The 22,779-nt window shown below is 32.4% G+C and overlaps 1 protein-coding gene across 1 annotated transcript; it reads right to left on the bottom strand.

The window, feature by feature from the left end:
- Window positions 1-2,123: 2,123 nt before the first annotated feature.
- LOC124371578 (clotting factor C-like) lies at window positions 2,124-22,008 on the bottom strand. The gene is made up of 8 exons (XM_046829930.1): window positions 21,862-22,008; window positions 19,710-19,788; window positions 18,078-18,322; window positions 14,440-14,607; window positions 13,272-13,393; window positions 7,808-7,975; window positions 3,078-3,234; window positions 2,124-2,372 (listed from the first exon to the last, which is right to left on the bottom strand). The coding sequence occupies exons 1-8, from the start codon at window positions 21,905-21,907 to the stop codon at window positions 2,167-2,169; spliced, it is 1,191 nt and encodes a 396-aa protein (XP_046685886.1). The 5' UTR covers window positions 21,908-22,008; the 3' UTR covers window positions 2,124-2,166.
- Between the last annotated feature and the right edge of the window lie 771 nt (window positions 22,009-22,779).

The following is a 22,779-nucleotide window of genomic DNA, read 5'->3' as shown; positions in this document are numbered from 1 at the left end:
CCGAGCGTTGTTCAGTTCTCATTTCGCACACACCAGTCTGGGAGATACCGCTCCTTTGTATGTGACGATGCGACTGGGCAGAGGTATACCTGAAAATATTGATTTATATTCTGCCGTAGTCTTCTTTAAATAGAGAAATTAAAATGTATGTACTTGGTTTGAATATTTAATTTATTGTAGGCTGTATAACATAGTGCAAGTGATTTACTGTATTGTAAGTAGATGTTCATTTACTTCTACTTCTTTATCAAAACGTTCGGTTTCTGTTTTTTTTTTTTTTTTTAATTTCCTTGTCAATAGATGTATTTATTACATGTTTTTTTCTGTGTAAGCTAATAGTGTATTAATTTAATAAATATTTGTAACAATTATCATATGTAAAATGATGCAATGTAATTGGAATTTGGAATCAATAAATCAATTGGTATTTGTATTTGTTTCTTCCTTGTTGTGACTAAAACCGCAATTTGAAGCCAAGATGCTGACGCCGCGATGAGTGAGTCGACATCAACCTGAAGGGAAGTCAATATTAACGTTTTTTTAGTAATAAGTTCGTACGCAAAATTCTAAATAACATTGTAACCACCAGGCCCTCGCCCCCCAATATATCATTGTTACTCTTTTTTCCAGCAACGTGGCTAGCCACAATTTCATTTTGACAAAGTGGTGCTTGTAGGTTTTATTTGTCACAATTAAACTCGTATGTAAACTTTGCAACGCCGAGTATTTATTACTACGACTTCAGAGATCTCTAAACCCGTATGTTTTGTCCATTCGCCAGTGGCGAATCAGAAATGCAATCTAAATACTATTTTAACGCTTTATAAAACCAACGCTTTATAAAACCAATCTTAATTTACATAGTTGTGAATGTTTTCACTCAAAGTGCTCGAAACTGGTGGGCTTGCTTGTCATTATGACATGGCATTTTAACAGTAGCTTAAGAAAAAATAGAGAATTGAAATCTAACATGCCTCTACTTTAAATTCTGTCCCACACTACAGTCCTTAAAAACAAGACTTCTATAACAGGAAATCTTATAAACTGTTATTTTGAAATATTGCAAGAACTTAATAAGGATTCCGTTTTATAACTAAAGTAGATAGGGTTTTTCCCTAGACCGTATTTAGGCTTCTCATTCCTACCTATGTATATTATATTTTCTTCGTATGTACAACAAGATAAAAACTGAACTAATCGAACTGGAATGTTTTAGACTGGAATCCAAAGAAGTTTATGACAAGGGTTGGAAGTACACCAAATTAGGTTTCCGAGACCTGTGTATTTTTATTTATTTTTTTTTTTTTTTTTTTTTTTGCAACAAGGCAAACCCAGTTATGGCGTCGGAAATACTGTTTACTTAATACGAATCAGAAATGCTCCTAAATATACAACACGTAATGATGTAAGATTCAGGTATAATATGTACATGAAGTGTGCTAACTTATACGCGAACGCGAACATATGTTATTATTATAACGTATTACACTAAATTAAGATATTATTAAAATATTATTGACGCTAAAATATTTAATTTCAACCCAACAGGACGATGTAGTTGGCTATTTGAGAGAAAGATACCACACAGAAGCAACGAATATTTATTTATTGATTTGACACTACTTAATGTTGTATGCATTACTTTGATATTAAAACAAAACGAAAAACCACCACGCGAAAGCCACTCCTTACGCACATACACAACAAGTGAGAGGGGATTGAATTGATGACGCGGGAGACGACCTTCCCAACACCCATTGCGTTGACTTTTGCTTCACTAGAAGTGCAGGAGAAAGGACCAAGGACCTGAATTCCCTAATAGGGACAGAACACGAGCCCCAGCACCCGGCTGTGTGCGAGGTTCATAGGACGCAGGGAAGGAAGGCTGTTCGGAGCTTGTCTCATACACAAAATATAAAGCTAAAGAAAAAATATGCGCAGAGCATGCAACAGAAACCAAACATTTCCATTTTCTACCAGTCAAGCAGAAATCAAAGGACTGACTACATGCGTCGTCAGCTCCAATTTCGTGTTTAAAGAGACAGAGTATAACAGGTGAAACAGTTAGTCTATGTTAACACCACTTTGTAGCAGTTCATAGAAAATCAGAAACGCTTAGAGAATAGACGTAAAAATACATTTATTAAATTATAACAATATAAACATTTAAATCACATCTTCTTTGTGTAGTCGTTCCAAACGAGATTTCTGTTCCCCCAGCCAAGCATGTATTTCTCGATTCTGGATATTCGTCAATAGTGAAATCACTGTTTCTCTAGTAATTTTAGTGCTTGCAAGTCCTGCCAAAAAGTGTTGTCCATTTTCCAGGTATGTCAATCCCACTCCGCTGTCCAGCCTGTCTATCTGCCCACCTATAAGTAATGTTATAATACAGTTAGAGTTAAATCAAATATACAGGTTACTAAAAATTAATAAGATTAAAATATTTTAATTAATAAATTTGAAACTTACAACTTTTACGAATAGCAGTTATAGAAATTTACAAATTCATGCGAGTTCTAAAGTATAACTTTTAGTTACAACTAACTATACAGAATGTTATAGGTCTGGAAATTCCTTAATAATTTTTTAACCCTAGCAGCTCAAATTTATATTCACAATTTCATACAGATGTTTCCGGTATTCTGCCAAATAACAGAAGGATAACGCTTTGAGCATGTATTATGGTGGTAAGTACATCTACAATAAAATTAGTACTAGATGCCTCTTGCTTTATCTTGTATTATTTTATGTCCTGAGTCAACTTGTTATCTTAAAGAATGTTTTTCAGAATATTTATCGTTAACTATTTTCTTTTCTTTCACACGCCGCCATTTCTCATTGGATCAGCCTATTGAGAAATAGTTTGAAGCATTAAGGTGTGAATCTACTCTTACTTACGTTAAATATATTTCTATAACACTCTCCATTGGCTGTTCCCTTACTTCAATGTAAGAGTATGACAACCGTTTAACAGTGTGTGTAGCTTATATATTTTATCTGCCACGGTTATTAAACTACTATACTAATACTGCATAACTATATAAATAATGTATAAGTCTCAATATAATTCCTACCATCTTTACTAGCAGCACAAAACTTGTCCTGTGTCAGTAATCTTCGGAAGGCAGGTCGTAGTTGATTTATACAGGCTGAAAACTCAGTTGGGGTCAGTTCAGCAGATAAGAGTACATCACTTATTGTTTCATGTTCTGTAAAACCCCAGCCAGCAACCTGAAATGTATTTTACGAAGGCATTAATTTCAATTGGCACCACCTCTTTTGTGATCACTATTCCATTTTTGTCATACCCCAGCCAGTAAACTGAAATATTGTTTCAATTGCGGCCAGTTCTGCTACCAGCACTGTATCAGTCGCTGTTCCATTTTTTGTTAAACCCCAGCCAGCAACCCAAAGACTTTTTCCCATTATTTTCAAATCGGTGCAACCCCTCCTACTTGATTTGTATTACTCATCGTTACATTTTTTGTCCTTTCCCTAGCCAGCAAAATGACTATTTTACATAGTGTTGGTTATATAATTGTTAACCATAATGATAGATGCATTAGGAGCTTTTTACTGAAAGTATAAAGTTAAGAGGAGGTGTTAAGATCAAGTTTTGTTTCGAGAAAAGTACGTTAATTAACTGAACGGATTTCATTATTTTAATGTGGACTGACGGAAAGACACTTTGCGGATTTGGTTTGCAGCGCGGACCCAATACAGTTGTGGGTTGCCTACACAAATGAAAATTTGAAAGAGCCTTTCGGTTCCAAAAGAAGGATGTCAGAATCATTGTAAATTTAAAATTTAGAGAGTCTTGCAGAGATACCTTCAGAAGTATCTTTATTTAACAATGCCTTCCAGGAGTACCTTTAACAAAAACTTTTGTCTGTATCCTGGATGTGCCCTACCAATCCTGTCCACCTCCCTTCGTCTCCCTACTTCTCCGCTTAATCACTTCATGTCGAAACCCGTTCAGCATATAATGAGCACGTCTCGCATCTGCAACCATTAGGATTCTGCGTTGAAGATTACATAGATTAATTTGCAAATTTTAAAATGAAAGAACAAGAAATGAATAACTTTTAAAGAAATTATGTTAGTTACTGAATAACTTGAAAAAAATGTTAAAACTATTTCGAATTATTTCAAATAAGAGAATGTATAACTTATATTATTACAATCTATTATATAAAAATGAAACTGTTCGTGTGTAACAGCATCACTCACAAACGGCTGGACGGATTCGCCTAATTTTTTTTTTTAATTTGTTCGTCTTGATCTGTAGAAGGTTATAGGATACTTTTTATCCCTTTCCCGATTCAGGATTCCGCCCCACTGGTTACAGAAATACCCGTAAGAAATGCATTGCAGCAAACATATGTTATTAAGTGAAAGAGTCTTTTCAAATTTTTAATCAGCTGTTCTTTGTAAACATATATAATGCGACAAAAAATATATTTATATATAATTTAATTACTACACTTATAGTTTTAAAGCATAGAGTAAGCTTAAGAGAAACGACAAATTTTGTTTAAACTGTTTCTGCAATCACTGTTAAACATAGACTTTACTATCCAGATAATACAATTCAAATTTGACGTAAAAATTCACCTTTAACTGCAATATTTATTTAATATAAACCATGCTCATGCTTGATCAGAAGAGCAATGCAGATATCATAATTACTATCTTACGTTGGCTACAAATATAAAGAATGTTATAAAATCAACCTTAGTTGTTTTTTTTTTTTGACAGAAGTATCAGGAATGTGGTACATACCTTCATAATGCGCCCAAGAAGCTCACGAAGGAACGACTATCAATTATCTCAGCAAGGTTTAGAATGTGATAGAAAATGAATAAGTGAATATAGTGTACTGTTTTCAACGGGAAATTGCGTGCGAAGCCGCGGGAAACTTATTGAAATGCGCAGCGAAGCGCGCCGGGTCCGCTAGTTATACATATATTCATTAAGAATAAAATTATTTAACACCAATTTTTACGACGCATAGTACATTATTCTATTTTTAACAACCAGTAAAGTTTTAATGATCCCAGCGGTTTGTCGTGAACTCGCCAACGAAATAACACGCATTCGACACCAAAAAGATCTCTCGGGCTTTAAAATGTATCTTTGTTGCCAATTCTTTGATACATTCCGGGAGTCTGTTGATGACTATGACACAAACCTGACTAGAAGTTGTTCATAAGCCATCGTTCTGTGAAACAGAATTCTCAAGTTGTCCCTTCCCCTTCTATTATATTCATGGATGTCACGCATCGTGTTAAATCACATTTGTATCGACAATATAATACAAGATAAATTCTTTAATCCTAAACTTCTCAAGGCATCTCTGCACGACTCTCTAAATTTTAAATTTGCAATAATTCTGGCTGCTTTCTTTTTTAACTGAAAGCCTCTTTCAAATTAGTATTTTGCGCAGGCATTATATATTCCATAAGAAAAGTTGGGTACACCAGCCCATAATAAGCCGTTTTTATAACTTTTTCAGAATAAAATTGCAATGGTAATTTTTCCCTATGAAAGCGATTTGAATAAAAATTATTTTTTAATATGAAATATACATTATAATAACTTAATTAATGTATTATGGTAGTCTCACTGCGAGTTCGATGCGTTAGTAAAAGAATATGTCAAGTCTTTCGTGTTAAAATATATTTTTTCAGAGATTACAGAATTTTAAGTTTTAACAGACAAATTAATTTTAAAGTTTTAGACAACTAGGCAGTGTTTATTTTTTTAGGTCATTGAATTAATTAATTTTCTTTTAAAGAAAAAAAGAATCATATTATAAACTTTGTGTAATTTTGATTGAAATGGAAATATAGCAATATATTGAATTTGTTTGAGGATATCAGGTGTTATATTTGTGAAAGTCCGATATATTGAGAAAAAATCTTCACTTTTCAACTCTTTAAACGTGTAGTTTGGTATCATACACAACTATACCAAAATAGTTCTACAAGACATCTTTCATCATAATTTGCTACCAAAAATGTTCTCAATGAGTTAAATTATTTTAATCTCTTTACATATTTCAGGTACCAAAATAAATAGTAGCATCACACTTCAGTTATTTGAGTATTTAAAGCAACAATATTACATTATGTTCATAACGGAGAACGGAAATCTAAGTTACATACCTTCTAGTTAAATATTTCCTATATTATTATTAATCTAGTGACGTGGCGCTTTAAAGTAACTGTCTTGTTGAAAACAATGTTTTTTTTTTTATACAAATAATTACTGGCATTTTTATGAAGAGCGGGAAATTTTGTACTCGGCCCAAAATAAATAGGCTGAGGATAAAAATATTAATTTACTACAGTAAGTACATTTAGTTATAGCTTCAGGGTGTGGCATATACTCGTATTTAAATTACTTATATACTATGGAAATAACACTGTTTTAATTAAATATACTCAAGAAGATTTTATGGTTATAGAAACTTATTAGTTTTTAAAACCATAAAAAAATTAAATAAATAAATACAAAACATAACACTCCTTTTAGTCATTTTATATATAAAATAAAAAGTTAAAAGGTTGTTTCCAAACATAAACTTATCTACCACGTCAATAAATAACACAAGGGGTCGTATTGACATACTGTGCTCGTTTGTTTCACATGGGTAGAACACACGCATTGGTATACTGTGCTCGTTTGTTTCACATGGGTAGAACACACGCATTGGTATACTGTGCTCGTTTGTTTCACATGGGTAGAACACACGCATTGGTATACTGTGCTCGTTTGTTTCACATGGGTAGAACACACGCATTGGTACGCTGTGCTCGTTTGTTTAATATAACACATGGATATAACACACGCTCATAACTGCTATATTAGAATTCAGATCTAATACAACTCTATTCATGAAGGAAAGAGTGAGTATATTTATAATTAACAAAAACATGTATCGACAATTGTTTCGTAGAATTTCCTAATTGATAACATTTATTCCAGAGTCAGGCTTTTACAAATCAGTATAAATAGAGTTTATCCGAATTGGCTGCGTTTCAGGAATTGTTCTATACTCAGGACTGTTATAGACAAGATAGGAAGTAGTATACCAGCCAACATGTCGCGTAACAGGCTTCGTTGAAGGTGCTTGCAACATTTCAAGTATATAATCCTAAAAAATTCATTCTTGAATTGTCATGCGGAATACAAATAGACATAAAAGAATTTTTTCAGACTCCTCATTGACGGGTAAGAAAAATATACATTTCAAGTTTATATCTCAATTCATTACTGAATAAACGTATGAAAGTCGTACCGACCAAACCAACATGTGTTACTATTCATATACTAAAATTTCGAGTGACTGAGACACTTATGTTTACAAATTCGGTTATTTCATGATTTTTCAGAGCCATCACGTTTACCTATAAGACCATAAAAGTTTTAGCTAACGTTCAACAAAATAGAGGGAGATACACTATCAGGAAACTCGATGTTGCGTGTACAGAAATGAAGTTTCATGCAAAATTACAAATTTATTGGTCGGTTCAATGTCGATATACTTGCGGATATACACATAATTTACATTTTTCCGACCCCTCCATTAATAAGCTTCTATAACACTACACGTGCTGCTTTAATATATAATTTTCATTTTTTTTCTCACTTGATACTGCATACATTGCCACTTATATACCTAGACACTCTTTATATATATATATACGTAAGTTCAGGCACCTTTAAACCGGCTTGTTGCCTGGTGATAAACAAAACTATAGATTTTGATTTATGCTAATATATAAAACAAATGTCTCACATGTCCAGTGGATCCGAAGAAATTTTCATTCAGTGAATTCCAGTGTACACAGGCGGGCATGACAAAGGCCGTAACCGGAACTCTTCTTTTCAGATCGAGAATGGCGATGTCCAGAGCATAGTATGCGGCCCTCCCCATGAAGTGCTGGGGCACCACGATCTCTCGTACCTGTCAAGTCATAAAAATAATTTATTATAAATAAGCGTTACATATAACTATGACTCACGTTCTTATCAAAAACACCGATTTCAATTATAACTTTAAGCTGTTCAAAATAATAATAAGTGTAAAGAAGTGTGTATTGTCTCATAAACGACTAAATAAAATATTGTATTTTATTAATTTCTCCTTGTATTTTCTTTAATCATTCAGAGTAATATATTTATAAATGGATAGAAAAATTAATTTTTAACTGGGCTTAATATTTACACTAAGCAGTACCTATTCGGTAATTTATTAGAACAGAAGCCTACAAATGGCAATCCAAAACATTATGTAAATAATAAAAACTATGTCTGTAATATTTTTTTGACCTATGAAGTTCATGACTTTGCTGTTGTCGATTTATTGTTTCATCGACTCGCCTTCGGCTCGCTGGGGGCTGCGCCCCCAGGCCCCATTTCGGGTGTTAGCAAAGTCAGGGATAAGAGGAATTAAATTATATTGAATTCGGAGATAAAGTTTCCAGTTTCGTGTTCACAGCTGTAACCGTTCTCGAAAATCGTGAGGGTTGTAACGCTTCGCTAACGCTCAGTTAATATATGTGTGGTGTATAAAAGGAATTAATAAATTTCGTAGAAAAGTTAAGTGATGTGTTTGCAAAATTAGGAGACAGAAGAATTTGGTGACGAATAAAGTCTGAGAATAGGTTTGCCAGGAAGTGAAAAGAATATACCGTAGTTTAATTTTCTGGATTTACCCGGACTTTTGATTTCGAGGGCGTTTTGTGGGTGAACCGTTAGAGATATGACAAAAAGTGACTGGACCTTTCTTGTCAGAAATTTAAGATGATTCTGCTATTGAATTTCACCTAAGACCTCTTGTTTGGGCAGAACAAAGCTGGGAGAAAAGACTACACTGGTCAGCTTTAAGGAACTTCTTAGAGTAATTAAAAATTAAACTGACCAGTTTTAATATATTAATTTCTGGCAATTTCATCGTCTAAGTGACAACTGTACCAAATTTGAAATTTATAGCATACTATGAAGAGGATTACTCTGTGCAGGTACTCAATACAATCCTGAAGAGTACCTAATCCAAGCCAGTAACCTTTATTAGATTATTACCTTTATCCGAGGTTTAATTTACTAAGGGGAATATCTGGTTATACCAGTAAATTCTGAGAGGGTGGGGTTAATGTTACCGGGGGTTGAAACACGTGGTTCTCTTTTGGAGGGTGTTCTGTTTTTAAACATAAATAAAATTCACAATGTCCCTCCTACTATTGAAGCTTCGCTAACGCTCAGCCAATTCGCGATGTAGGCTAGTAGACGTATACTAGTCACTCTTTTACGTGTTAATACAAGCTCAATCTGGAATCGGAATGAATTGCACAAATTGTAGGCGGAAAAATTTTTAAATTGTAGGCGGCCATTAAAAAACGGTTGGTTTTCAAGTTATTTAAGTTTTAATATTTTAAATGGCCGCCGTTTTGAAAATACACATAAGATTTAAAAAATATGTTGTTTTACTACTTATGTTCATGTTTATAATATTTATGCCAAGTTTCAACAAAATCGGTAAACCCGTATTAAAAATAAAATTAATTGTATGTAAAAAAACAAAATGGCCGATCTAAGGTAAACGAAGCAAGATAAGACTATACATTATATAACATTTTTCGTTCAGTTTGACCTCCTGAACAATTTGGTGAAGTTTGGTCCTGTAATTTTGGGACACCCTGTATATTTCAAAGAAACTGCAATATACTAGAAAATAACAACAGAAAAGTTTGAATAGTACGCACAAAATGATAGTGAACACAGTCAATATACATAAAAAAGTCATAACATCAAAACTCAAAAGGTAATAACATGTAGAGATAATACAACAAGACTACACAAATAACAACACATCAAGAGCTTTTACGACAGGTCAGTCATAATCCCTAACCCTAGCATTGTATTGTAGAACATGTATTACCAGAAAACCACATACAATTCAATTATGGGTCGTTCTTGTGCCATTTACAGGATCGTGATGGTCCCAGTGAACAATATAAGATGACCGATGTGAAGAGTTCTCAGCCCTCCAGCAGTGGACAGCAACATTTTATTTTAAAAATGAAACATCTTGAAAAATAATTGATTCTACTTTCTATGAATACCAACAGAATAGCTGTTATTCTTAACCCTTTGAGTGCCGCAGCGTCGCTAATTTTGACGTTTCGTATTTCGATAATATTTTATATAGTACAAGGTTGTTTTGGCCAAATAACCAGATAGCTGTTTTCAATAGGTTCCAGACTGTCGAAAAAAGTGTTAGGTTGTTTCCTTACTCTTTGATCTGTGAAGCATATGTTGTTTGGGTAAAATCAATTACAGTATTAAAAAACAGACTTTATATAACCTATTTTGCAATTTACAAGTCATTACGACAGACAATCTGCTGTATTTAAGAATTATCCAAAAACGTATGAATTTGAACTTTTTTCAAAATGTTTATTGAATGCTTAATTTTGATGACACTTCTTGTACTTTTAGACCAGTCTATCGCCAACATTATTCATATTCTTACTGAGCACTAAACAACAAAGTGCGATCGTCACTTCCTTTACCATATAGTCTTTCGCCAAGTGCATTCTGAGCACTCATCTGAATTGGTTTGCTGGCTAAAATTTACAAAATAAAGTCATAAAAGAAATCATCATAGAAACAATCACAAAATATTGTTTCCATGGTAATCAAAATTTAAAATTCATTTTGAAATTCAAAACTTGAGCATAAACATGCTATGAAGATTACGTGCGACTCAAATAAACTCACAATCCCAGTTAACCAATTTATTTTCAGTTTCCGTCCATAAGAAATGTTGCCTGTTAAGGTATGCAATAAAGAGAAGGGTGGAGTATAAGTCTATCGGCTTACATTCCAAAATCAGTGAATTCATTAAAAAGTGGCACCCAAATTCAGTGAAGATATCCGTAATAAAATCAATCTGCTGTGTTACTTACTGCTGAGACCAATGTAATTGATGACAGCGGTAAAGAAATTCGCCGTAGAAAAGTCATTCCCCAGTCCTACGCGCTGATGTAACCAAAGAACCTGACGTCCACCCTTGAAAAATCCATGGTTCATACTATATTTTTATATATTATGATCGGCTGGGTCCTTCAAATTGTCGTCAAGGAGTCGTATTAGTCCTGTAAGTAAACCCGTGACTGAGGGGTGGCGGAGGGCTAATGTACATTCAACTATGTATCATTACTATTGTAATAATAAATTAGAAACAAAACTAAATATTGTACTTTGTAGTTTATTGCTACCTTCTAAAAATATAGTTTTATGAGTGAGAAAAATCCAGATACACACAAGAAATTTTTGGTAGGGTAAAAGCAACAGTCTTACCTTCATCAAACTGGAAGTTAGTGTAATTTTTAAAACAGAAACATAACATTGAATATTACATTGAATAGTTAACTCGGTTCAATTTATAAAGCACAGCCAAGTTAATTTCGTTTCATTTTTTGGTATTCTGTGTTGTCAAATTGTATAAAAATTAGTAACTTATTTACAATAATGACCAATAAAATTATAGAAAACTAGTTGTAGTTATATGACCTTAACATGTGACACGAGTTTTCTACTTATCTGAAAAATATCTCGGGAAATATTCCATCTGTGTACTTTAAACTTTGCAAAAAAGTTCAATACTACTTAACAAGAATGCGTTCTATGACGGTGCATGTAACTCGATGGGATTTTGCTGAACGTCATTGAAACCTCTTACATAGTAGGCTGCGACAATTATTCCTCTTGCATCTGTCGGGCGAGATTTAAACATCTGTTCTACATCCCTGCCTGTCTGAAGGGCACTTCAGGATGAAATGGACTATAGGCAACAAAATGTGCATGCAACCTCGGTGAAGCTTGTTTTTATGCGAGATATGGTGTTGCTAATATATCACACGGCCCGTGTGGCATTCATAAAAAAGTTAAAACTACAATTCTTTAATGTTACTCTATCAAATGTATTAGGCCTACTTATCAAATTGCGTTCCAAATATAATATCTTCTTTATGTAAAACTTTTGTTATGGTTTAAGATAATAGGATAAATCACGAAACGTACTTCGGCCTACAATAAACGAATCGCTTATCATTATAATTATATTTTAAGTGCATAAAATGAATACTATAAATTTATAGTATTAAATTTATGCATTTAAACCCAATTTAAATATTTAATCCGAATTGGTAAAAGATTATTTCGTGAATTATATAATTATTTAATAATTCCGTGCAATCAGCAGTTGATGGGCTGTTGGAAATGTTTTCAAAACACATAGCAGTCCGAAGAGCACATTAGTTTTAACAACACCACTTTTCTAAGGACCGTGGGGGTCGTTCGTATATTGTAACAAAAACGATCGCGATAAGTGCAAAAGAAAGAAGGAGGGAGGGCCAGTCGTATAACTGGAGGGGCTATACGCACACACAATGACAAGGTGAGATCCTAATGTATATATGTAGCGCGACGGTGTCGCGACGTGGTGTCGACTTTCGGAAGCTCATACACATACACACTGTGATAAAATCTAGCAAGGTGAGGTCCAACTCAAATCGGAACTAATCGGGTATATCCGTGATCCTCGAACCGCCAGGAACACGAAAAAACAGTCCGTTTAGACTGCGCTCCGTGGTATCGGACCTCATTGTGAAAACGGATCTCGCCATGTAGGTGAGTATACATATTGCGGATCATATATATATATATATATATATATATATAATATATATATATATATTATATATATATATATATATATACACATGTATACGTGTGTGTGTGTGTGTTTTTAAATTATCTGAAAGAGAATACATTAAGTTTAGTTATTAACTAGATACTCGTATTTCAATTGGAAAATATGGACATATTTTGTAAATGTTATTTTCTCTAATAGATTTAATACTCCTAGAACCAAGATTGTTAAATAATATGGAATGGTTTTCGGTTATTTATGAAAATACTACCATGTATTTTATTGCAGGAATAATAAACCATTATTACAGCTACTGGTTTCAATATTATGTCATATTACAACCAATTTCTAACATATAACACGCGTCACTAAAGACTTAAGTTCAGAAATGTTAACATTCAATAAACGGTTATCAAGCATACGGTAAGTATGAGAGTGACCTATTTATTGCTGTGTGAGTCAAAGCTCTAAATTATGAAATAAATTACTTATAACTAAATTATAAATTAAATATAAACTATAAATATATAATTACTATACATACGTCGGAAATCACAGAGGAGGCTTCCTCTTTGTAGAAATCTCTATAGTATTTCCCCAACCCAACCTTGACGTTTTCCGGTGCAGTAACAGCATCACTGATTTCATCCACTACACAATGAGCAGCTGCAACAGAGGTTGAAATCGCTAATTTACTTTAAAAATTATTCTGTAAATTCAATTATTTCATGGTTTAATTTTAGAATTGCTTCTTATTGTTTAGAGCTTTGTTTAAGTCTTGGTACTTTTGTCAGGACTTTGGTATTCTTCTATACTGCGTAAAATTGATAAAGTCAATAAATGATACTTCCTTTCCTACGACGATCTATTTTTTGTCTCATGAATTTTTATTTATTAATAATTGCATGTCCCTTACAATCTAAAACCAAAAAGTAGTCAATTTATAAATAATCTTTCTAACTTAGAAATATTATCAAATATTTACTATAACTTTTGAAAATAACAAAAAATCGGTAAATTACTGTATATTTTTTCGTTGTCTTGTTTAAGGTTGACTTTTGAGTTTTTCTTAAATAAATGGAGAATTGCTACAGAATCAAAAAAACTTGAACAAATAGAAAAGAAATTATTCAAAAAATTCAAAGAACAAATCACATCTAATAAAAAGAATAAGAATGTATTCAAAAAAATAATCAATCCATAACACCTGATATTAAAAATGTTGAAAATAAAATTTTAAATCATTTAAATCAAAATATTAAATCCAGGCTATCTGTATCTGGGACCTGGAACAAAGCTTGAAAAAAGAATAGAGAAATTACATTCTGGTATAAATAAATTAGATTAAGCTGCAATGGCAGACGATTTTGCTTATTCAAAACATAGAGATTCAAATTCTAGACATATTGCAAATAAATTTAACAAACTCAAGCAATATATACATTTTTTAAGCTCCCAAATTCGTATCCAGTAAATTTATTTTATTATTTAGAATCACTCTTAGAATTTTGTAGAATGTGTTTATGAGATTTAGTAATATTACAAGTATTCGCACACTAAGATAACAAACGCTTGCAAAGTGTAGGTCAACTGGTCAACTCTTAGATTGCAATCAACTGCTTTGTGTGTAAATCAACTTTGCCTTACAACTTTACCAAATATTCTGAAGACGAAACTAACATAACTCACACATTGAGAGACACATATCTCACCTGTAACCACAATATGTGGAGAGATGAGAGTCCCAGCACAGAACAGTTCCCACTTCTCGTCTCTCTTTTTGTAGAGCCCGGCCACCCAGGGGTACTCTCCTTGGTGAGTTGTCGAGCCATTCAGGATTAAAGGAATCAACGTAGATGGACTAGTTGATAAGCCACATTCTGTATACAGGTATGAATATTTATAGATTTATGTTGATTTACCTGGTAATAATACATTGTATTGTTCACACAAGTCTGCCATTAAAGATTGTAAATCGCGTATTCATATGTTTGTGCTCTAAAAGAATATCAATATTTCAGAATTGCCAGGATGTTTTAACATTGTAGAGTTTTCTAAACATTTAAAAAATTACCCAGTCAGAGTGGCCATCCTACATTTTTTGCAAGATACATAATTAAAATATGATTCGAACCATAACATTAAACATTCTTTATAATTAAAACTTAAAATTCACACAATCGTAGAATATTAATCACTATTAGGGTAAAGAATTGTTTTATCATTTTTAAGAAACTTCGAAGCTAAATGATTCATACACAAGAATCGTTAAAACGGAAATTAAAACTTGACTACTCTGGTCAGAGATCTATCAATTTTGTATCTTAGAAACTGATGTTATGGGATACGTAGAATATTTTTTGAATTAATTAAATCAGCTAAACAGTAAACGTTACGTAAGACTACGAATAAAAGTATTCTTAAACCATTATGACAAGTAAAACTCAATTCTTATTTGGTTCATAACAATCATAACAAATTTTAATTACTACCAAATGTAAATGTCTAATAATAGTTGTGCAAAATGCTGTAATTTTTTTACAAGACTTAATTTCTAACAGAGAACATATATAATACATATAAATAAATTACCAATTCCTGGAATAGTTTATTCCCCTTTTGAAATGAGTAAATATTGCGATGTCATGATCGTTATTACAGTTAAAATAATGATAATATTAAGGACGATTCACTGTTAAGAAAGCAAGTATCTCGCTACAGTTGAGCAGTTCGAGCAATTGTTAACATCAGCCTAGTTCTTACCTCTGAGCTTATGAGTTAAAGACTAAAATCATAACTCATCCGGGTTAAGAATTATTGCTAAACTCAACTGTATCCATGGACTCAAATAATTGTAACTCGGAAAGTTTATTCAACACTAATGCAACTTACTTAGTATATAGTTTTAATATATAACACAATTGGTATATGCATCAATTTATAATTTTCGTATGTTCTAGTACGCTTAAGTTGAAGTAATGATTTAGACTAGATTTAGACCGCTAAATAACGGATTTATACTATTTAAAATCTAAGAGTATTTATAATTCGTCCAGCATTGTAATAATATACTGAATTCTGTGTAATGTATGTAGTGTGTGTATAATGTATGAGTAACTATGGAACAATAAGATACATTTTTCATTCCTGTTGTCATGTTTCACTATCCCACAGTAAAAGTGTAGATTTCTTAATCACTAACGTATCCATTAATGATCTTATATAAATATCTGTTAAACTTGTATATCAACTAATACACAGGGCTTCTTCACTCATTCCATCAGTTATTTTTATCTGATACACAAAATATAACAAACCTTTTCAAACTTGATCATACTTAGTTTTTTAGGTTGTGCGACCTGTGCCATAACTAATGTCAAAGTCATACTTAATCAAATATATTATTAGAGGCTGATAAAAACTGAATGAAATTGTTGATTAAGGTAGGTCTGAGAATTTCCCATAGGTTGTCAAATATGTCTAAAATGATATTTTACGTTTAACTTTTTAACTGGATATATGTGAAGAAACCGTACCAACAAACTTTAATAGAACAATGAAAAAACTAAATTATTGTCTTTGGTATGGAATAAAATAGAAAATAACTTATTGCAAAACTAACTTTGGGTCAACATTTTATAAATTTTGTATTATTTCCAAAAATTTTGACAGAACTACAGTAAATCTAGTGGTAAATTTTATTTTCTAGTAAAGATAGTCCCAAGTTTAATTTTTTTATTAAGTTAATTGTTTTGTTTATTTCTTATTTATTTGAGTTCGCTGCTTCCCACATGATAAAAACATTCTGTAAATCTTGACAGAGCTTTATAATTAAACTAATGCAGGAACTGTTTATAAGTTCTTTATTTGCCATCGTTATATTTTACAATTAGAGGTATAACACCACGTTTCGAGGATTGGAATCTATCCTCTTCGTCAGGTCGTGGGAGGTATTAATATATACAAAAATAAAGAACAGAAATAAGAAAAGAAGGGAAAGAAAAAGGTCGAAACACACCCAAAGGCTGCTTGGAGTTCAGTCCAGGCGTTGTCACTGAACAGAATGCAAGTCTCGAGTACGAGAATCAAAATCACATATAACATCAGCACAGGCGAAAGTGGGATACTATCAAGAAATCCGATGTCGGCTCTTTCTTCGACACCGTGTCATGTCTTCAGAAACAATGGGACAGGAAGGCGATGGTCAGGAGGGGGAAGGGGTAAAGGCAATCCGCTTCTAGCGGCCCTATGTTTTGGTCCTAGACCTTGGTGTTGTGGTATGTGTACCCGGTACGAATTTTGTTGGTTAAGGTTTGTTTAATTGGTATAATTTTTGTACATTTATTCGGTAGTTCTTTTTGTAATATTGGTAACCAAGGTGTTCTAACCTGAACGAAGGATGACTTAGTTGTTAGTATGCTAATTTGTTGTATGAAGCCCCAATAAGTTTTCGTTTGAAACATTCCCCTCGCGATGTATTATTTTGGCTTCCGCTCATTTGATGTGATTATTTTCAGACTAGCAATGTTGAGCAATCTTAGACTTTTCCACCAATGTATTTTTGTATTTTCTTTGTGTTCTTTAATTCTCACACTTAGTGGCCGTTGTCTCACCTATGTATTCCCTATTACAAGAACGTGTTATACTGTAATCACAATTTTTTAGTCCTTCGTCCCATTTTTTGTTTAGTTTTTACGAGACTTTCTCTAAAAATGTTTTTTGTTCTAACAGCTGCTTAATATTATATTTTTTGCCTACTCTACTAATTTTCTCCGATAATCCCGGCACATAAAGGTTTTTTGTTCAAATTCTTCCATAAATATTTGGGCGAAAATAGGCTATAGAGATTATACCATCGCCATTCCCTCATCTTGGTGGTAGCTTTTACCCTCTAGTTACTATCCCTGGCTTCAACTCAGTTCAAACAGAGCATATGGTGGAGAGAGATACGTGGTTGACATATTCGTCGTCTTCCCTCATGGAGACACTGAACTTAACGAGTGTTTGTCCCACATTAACAGCATTTCTCCCTTCATTCGCCTTACCAAACTCCCCTTTCTTGGTATGTTCTGTTCTTTATTTTTGTACGTATTAAAACCAAAATCCCCTCCACCAGACGAAGAGGATGGATTCCAATTTTCGAAACTTTGTGTTACACCTCTTGTAACATATAAAAATGGCAAATGTCCGATACCCTTTTACCCTATCAAACCTTCCAGCGTCAATAACAAACTTTAAACAAAGAAGATTTTAATAAATTCTATCAAGCTCTATTAACAAAATACAACATTATTGTATTTTAAAAAAATCTATACAACACAAAGGTTAGAATAACGGAACAAAATCTTACTCGTCGTGCTGCCAGAATTGCCGAGACAATGCAATGGGTTCTGCCAAGTGCCGTTGTTGCAGATAGAAAACTCCACTTCAGAGCTAAGATTATAGTTAGGACTGCAATGGTACTTGAGAAGCCAGTTGTTGGGGACAGTTGTTCCGGGCAGGTTGCGACACTCGGATCTATCATCTCCGGACAGGCATTGTGGTGAGGTATACACCCCGTTCTGCGGATGTTGTGGTAGCTGACATCCGCCGGAACTGGTAAAATTTCACTTTTTATAATGCTGCTAATAAAATACAGATTATTTTAAAGCTGGTGTTGTCAGCTTTTTGGTGGAGAAACATTTTTTTTTTTAATTTCATAGTCCACAGCCCGGTAATGCAGTATGCCTGAATATACAAAAATTAACAGAAATTGTAGTAACTTCTCGTGAAATCTCTAAATTTTGGGTACTTTTGTAACCAGGCACGATGGAAAACAGTTGAGGATAATAATATGATATTCTACTTAAATAATATGTCGTTTAATGCAACCATATATTATATATATTTATATATATATATATATATATATATATATATATATAAAGAGATAAAAATTTTCAAAATTATAGAAAATAACGTGTAGGAAAATATGACCTAATAAAAATATAATTAATAAATTGTAGGCAACCAATGAGATATTTTTACCATCTTTTTTGATTCTTTAATATTTGTTTTTGAAAATGGAATAACGTAAAGAGTGAAATAAATAAATGAACAAATAATTACATAAAAGATCATAGTAGAATATTAGACATTAAAAGTCGCTATAAAACGTATTAAATCAGTTAAAAACCATGGCAGCCAAAAGGAGTCGTGACTAAATTTCTCTTGTGTGTAGTTAAAAGTAATAATAATACAATTAATAATTTTTATTTACTAAGGTACTTGCATATGAATGTGACTGTAGATTATATAAAAAGTATTGACTTATATTTTAGTATATTTTTCATTTCTATTTTACTGTTTTTAATAGTAAAATTGATTTTTGATTAAGGATTTTACGAATATATTGTGAATTACTATAGCATGATAATAAAATTTACTATACAATGTCTACTCTGCTCTGTCAGTCTGTGCAAATAAGACCTCTCAGGTCACGCACATTGAATTTTCCACCCATTCTTGAAAACTACACAGGTCTATAAACTATGTTTCGAAGAAAATACAGACAGACTGACCGACGGACAAATTGACAAACTGACGGACTTGGTTCAGCACTCGAACAAGAATAAGCTGTGGGGCAGTCACTAGTAGAATCAATGTATCAAATTATTTTATAAATGTACTACTAAAACCAAGGATATTACTTGTTCATTGAAGGATATTACAACTAAATTTAATGTAGTGTCAATTAGTCTTAATCTTATTAACTTATTTTGAGAAATTCAAAAAGTTTGGAAATTTTTTTACACAATATGAACAAATATAGACCAGTAGATTTATGATAGTATAAGTGACTCAGAAGTTTTATAATAAATGAGTCTTGAGAATGTTGGTTATGCTTTTCTTGACATCTTATGACTAATGTAGGCTATAAGATATTACTACACTTATAATCATTGGTATACCAATAAAGTAGGCTAAAAAAGAAACTACTTACGGTGTTTCCCTCCTAAACCTTGTAAATTCGACGTTCGTTTTAGGGTCTGAACCAGTAACAGCGTGTATAAATATTTGAGCTGAAATCAGACAAATCTACGTATATTAAAGGGTTTGCAGTTTTGACATGTGCATAGCTAACATCTCAAAGAATAGTAGTCAAAGAACAGATTATTTGCTTAATCTCAAAAATAAAAACATTTGATTTGAAAATATGTTTAGGTAATAGGCATATAAATAAAAATAAACCTAAACACTATGAAAATATTTGAAATTGTACAATTGTTTTTCATGGCCTGAAAGGATTTACAGTGGTATAGAGTATGAAAAAGAACATTGGTATTTACAGTATACTTTTAAACCCATTTTATTATTTTACATTGTTGTAGGAAAATAAAAATCTTTATAAAGTAGATGTATTAGAAACCAGCAGTTACCCACGGTTTCGCAAATAACTTTCATAATCAAAGTAGTCTTCCCTCGTGAAAGCATGTATGATGTAATATGGAGCCCTATGATATTTTTCAAACAGAAGTTAACATATACCTGATACTTATTATTTCAGTGCCCATGGTTAATAAATTTAAAAATAAATAAAAGTATAAAAAGTTAAATCACATTTTTACTCGTCCTTATATCAGATTTTGTGCGTGTAGGAACACGCTTTTCTGGCTCGAATCAGTTACATTTCTGATGCCGAAATTTTCCTGCCTTTCTGCTCTGATTAAGAAAATATAATAAAAATAAATATCTATATATCTATATATATAAAAGAAAGTCGTGTTAGTTACACTATGTATAAGTCAAGAACGGCTGATCTGATTTGGCTGAAAATTGGTAGGGAGGTAGCTAAGAACTGGGAGAAGGACATAGGATACTTTTTATCACTTTTTATCCCGTTCCCGATTCAGGATTCCGCCCCACTGGTCTCTAAAAGTTACAGAAATACCCGTAAGAAATGCATTGCAGCAAACATATGTTATTAAGTGAAAGAGCCTTTTCAAATTGAATCAGCTGTTCTTTGTAAACATATATAATGCGACAAAAGAAATATAATATGTTTATATCGTTTAATTACTATTTTAAATTTCTTTACACTTATAGTTTGAAAGCATAGAGTAAGCTTAAGAGAAACAGCAAATTTTGTTTCAACTGTTTCTGCAATCACTGTTAAACATAGACTTTACTATCCAGATAATACAATTCAAATTTGACGTAAAAATTCACCTTTAACTGCAATATTTATCTAATATAAACCATGCTCGTGCTTGATCAGAAGAGCAAAGCAGATATCAAAATTACTATCTTACGTTGGGTACAAATATAAAGAATGTTATAAAACCAACCTTAGTTGTTTTTTTTTTTTTTTTTTTTTTTTTTTTTTTTTAGACAATATGATTTTAACCGTGCACAAATTATTAAATAATCAAGCAATACAATATTATTGTATATGTATATGTAAAGACAAATTAAAAACGTAAATTTGTCAAGAATGAAACCATTACGGATTAAATAGTTGAATTTTATTTAATAACCGTTAACCTATTAAGATATTAAAAAACTGTGTTCACCATTGTACTCAGAAAAGAGAGGAGAGTTTAAATTACTTATCACACAACAATATTCGTATTTATGTTTATTTATACGTTAACATTGAAACATTGTATAATTTGTTAAGATGAAACGGAATTTAACGTTATTATTGATGTGAACAAAACATCTTACTATTTTTATCCCTTTAAAATGCAAATTAAATGCATATCAAGCATCCACAAGTTAAATCAACACATTTTCATTTGATTTTGTTTATATTTTATATAACCTTCTATTGTACAATGATAATGGCCAAATCCATTCGATCATCTTTATACAGTTATAAATGTTCAAATGGTCAAAATATTGTGTCCAAGGCTTTATATACACCAAAAGTCATAATTGAAATTTCTACAATCAGGTTTTATTGTTTTTCATGTTAAACTATAATAATGTAGCCTATATGTTTGCAATGAAGTGAATGAATCGGAATGGAATAAATAATTAGTATGGTTTTAGGTATCGGAACTAATTTAAAATCGATTTAATCATTTTCAGATAGAGTTTTTATACTGCGCACTGTATTGTACATATGCTGATGTGACCCATGGAACACGTACCTTGTAGGATGATGGAAAGAATACCAACAGACATTCTGTAACACATGACCGGTTGTTGAGACGGTTCGCTCACGAATGAGCCGGTCAGAGAACAAGTACCTCAGTAAGAACAGGAAAATCGTAGATTTGTTGGCATCTGAACTGGTTGGTTACCGTCTCACTCCCACCTCGGGTTTATTTCTTAGTAATAGTTATCAGTGACTTGCAGATAACCCAGTGGTTTTACCAAGATTTGCCGTAATGCTTGATAATACTGTTCCTCATCATTGTAGAGTTTCCTCGTTTGAATTGAACTATAGTTAGATACTAGTATGTATAGGTATTTAATTAAAGTTTGTTTTGTGATCGATAATGCAAAATATCATATTTCAAACTTTCAGGTGTACATCATATTTATGAGAACATTAAAACAGTTGTGAACTTTCTTCGTGTTTTCTCGTAGACTACGTTTCTTTCACGTTCCCAACGAGTGAGCTTTCAAGCTTGTGTGTGCGTTGTGTGTTGTGATCCCAGCTAAAAATTCAAATGATCTAGAATTGAGATCTATGTACGAGTAGTTAAGAAAAAAATGCTCAAGGCATATTGTGAAACCACTGACTCAATTAGTCAATTTGTCTTTTTACTGTGGAGTTTTTCCCTCTCTCCTAAAAATTGCAAAAGTGCGCCCAATGTTCAAGAAAGAAAACCCCTGTTCAATAAATAACTATCGGCCCGTCTCAATTTTGCCTGGTCTGAGCAAAATATTTGAAAAACATTTTCTAACGCGAATGATTTACTTCTTAAATAAAAACAACCACCTTTCTAAGCACCGATTTGGAATCAGGAAAAAATAAATCGACAGTAGACGGAGTGGTAAGTCTGGTTGATATGGCTGTAGAGGGGCTAGAACGTCAGGATCACACGTTGAGTGTGTTCCTT

Source organism: Homalodisca vitripennis, chromosome 1, assembly GCF_021130785.1.
Source record: "Homalodisca vitripennis isolate AUS2020 chromosome 1, UT_GWSS_2.1, whole genome shotgun sequence".
Lineage (NCBI taxonomy): Eukaryota > Metazoa > Arthropoda > Insecta > Hemiptera > Cicadellidae > Homalodisca > Homalodisca vitripennis.
The sequence above is the reverse complement of the archived record's forward strand: the minus strand, read 5'-3'. Positions and strand labels throughout refer to the sequence as shown.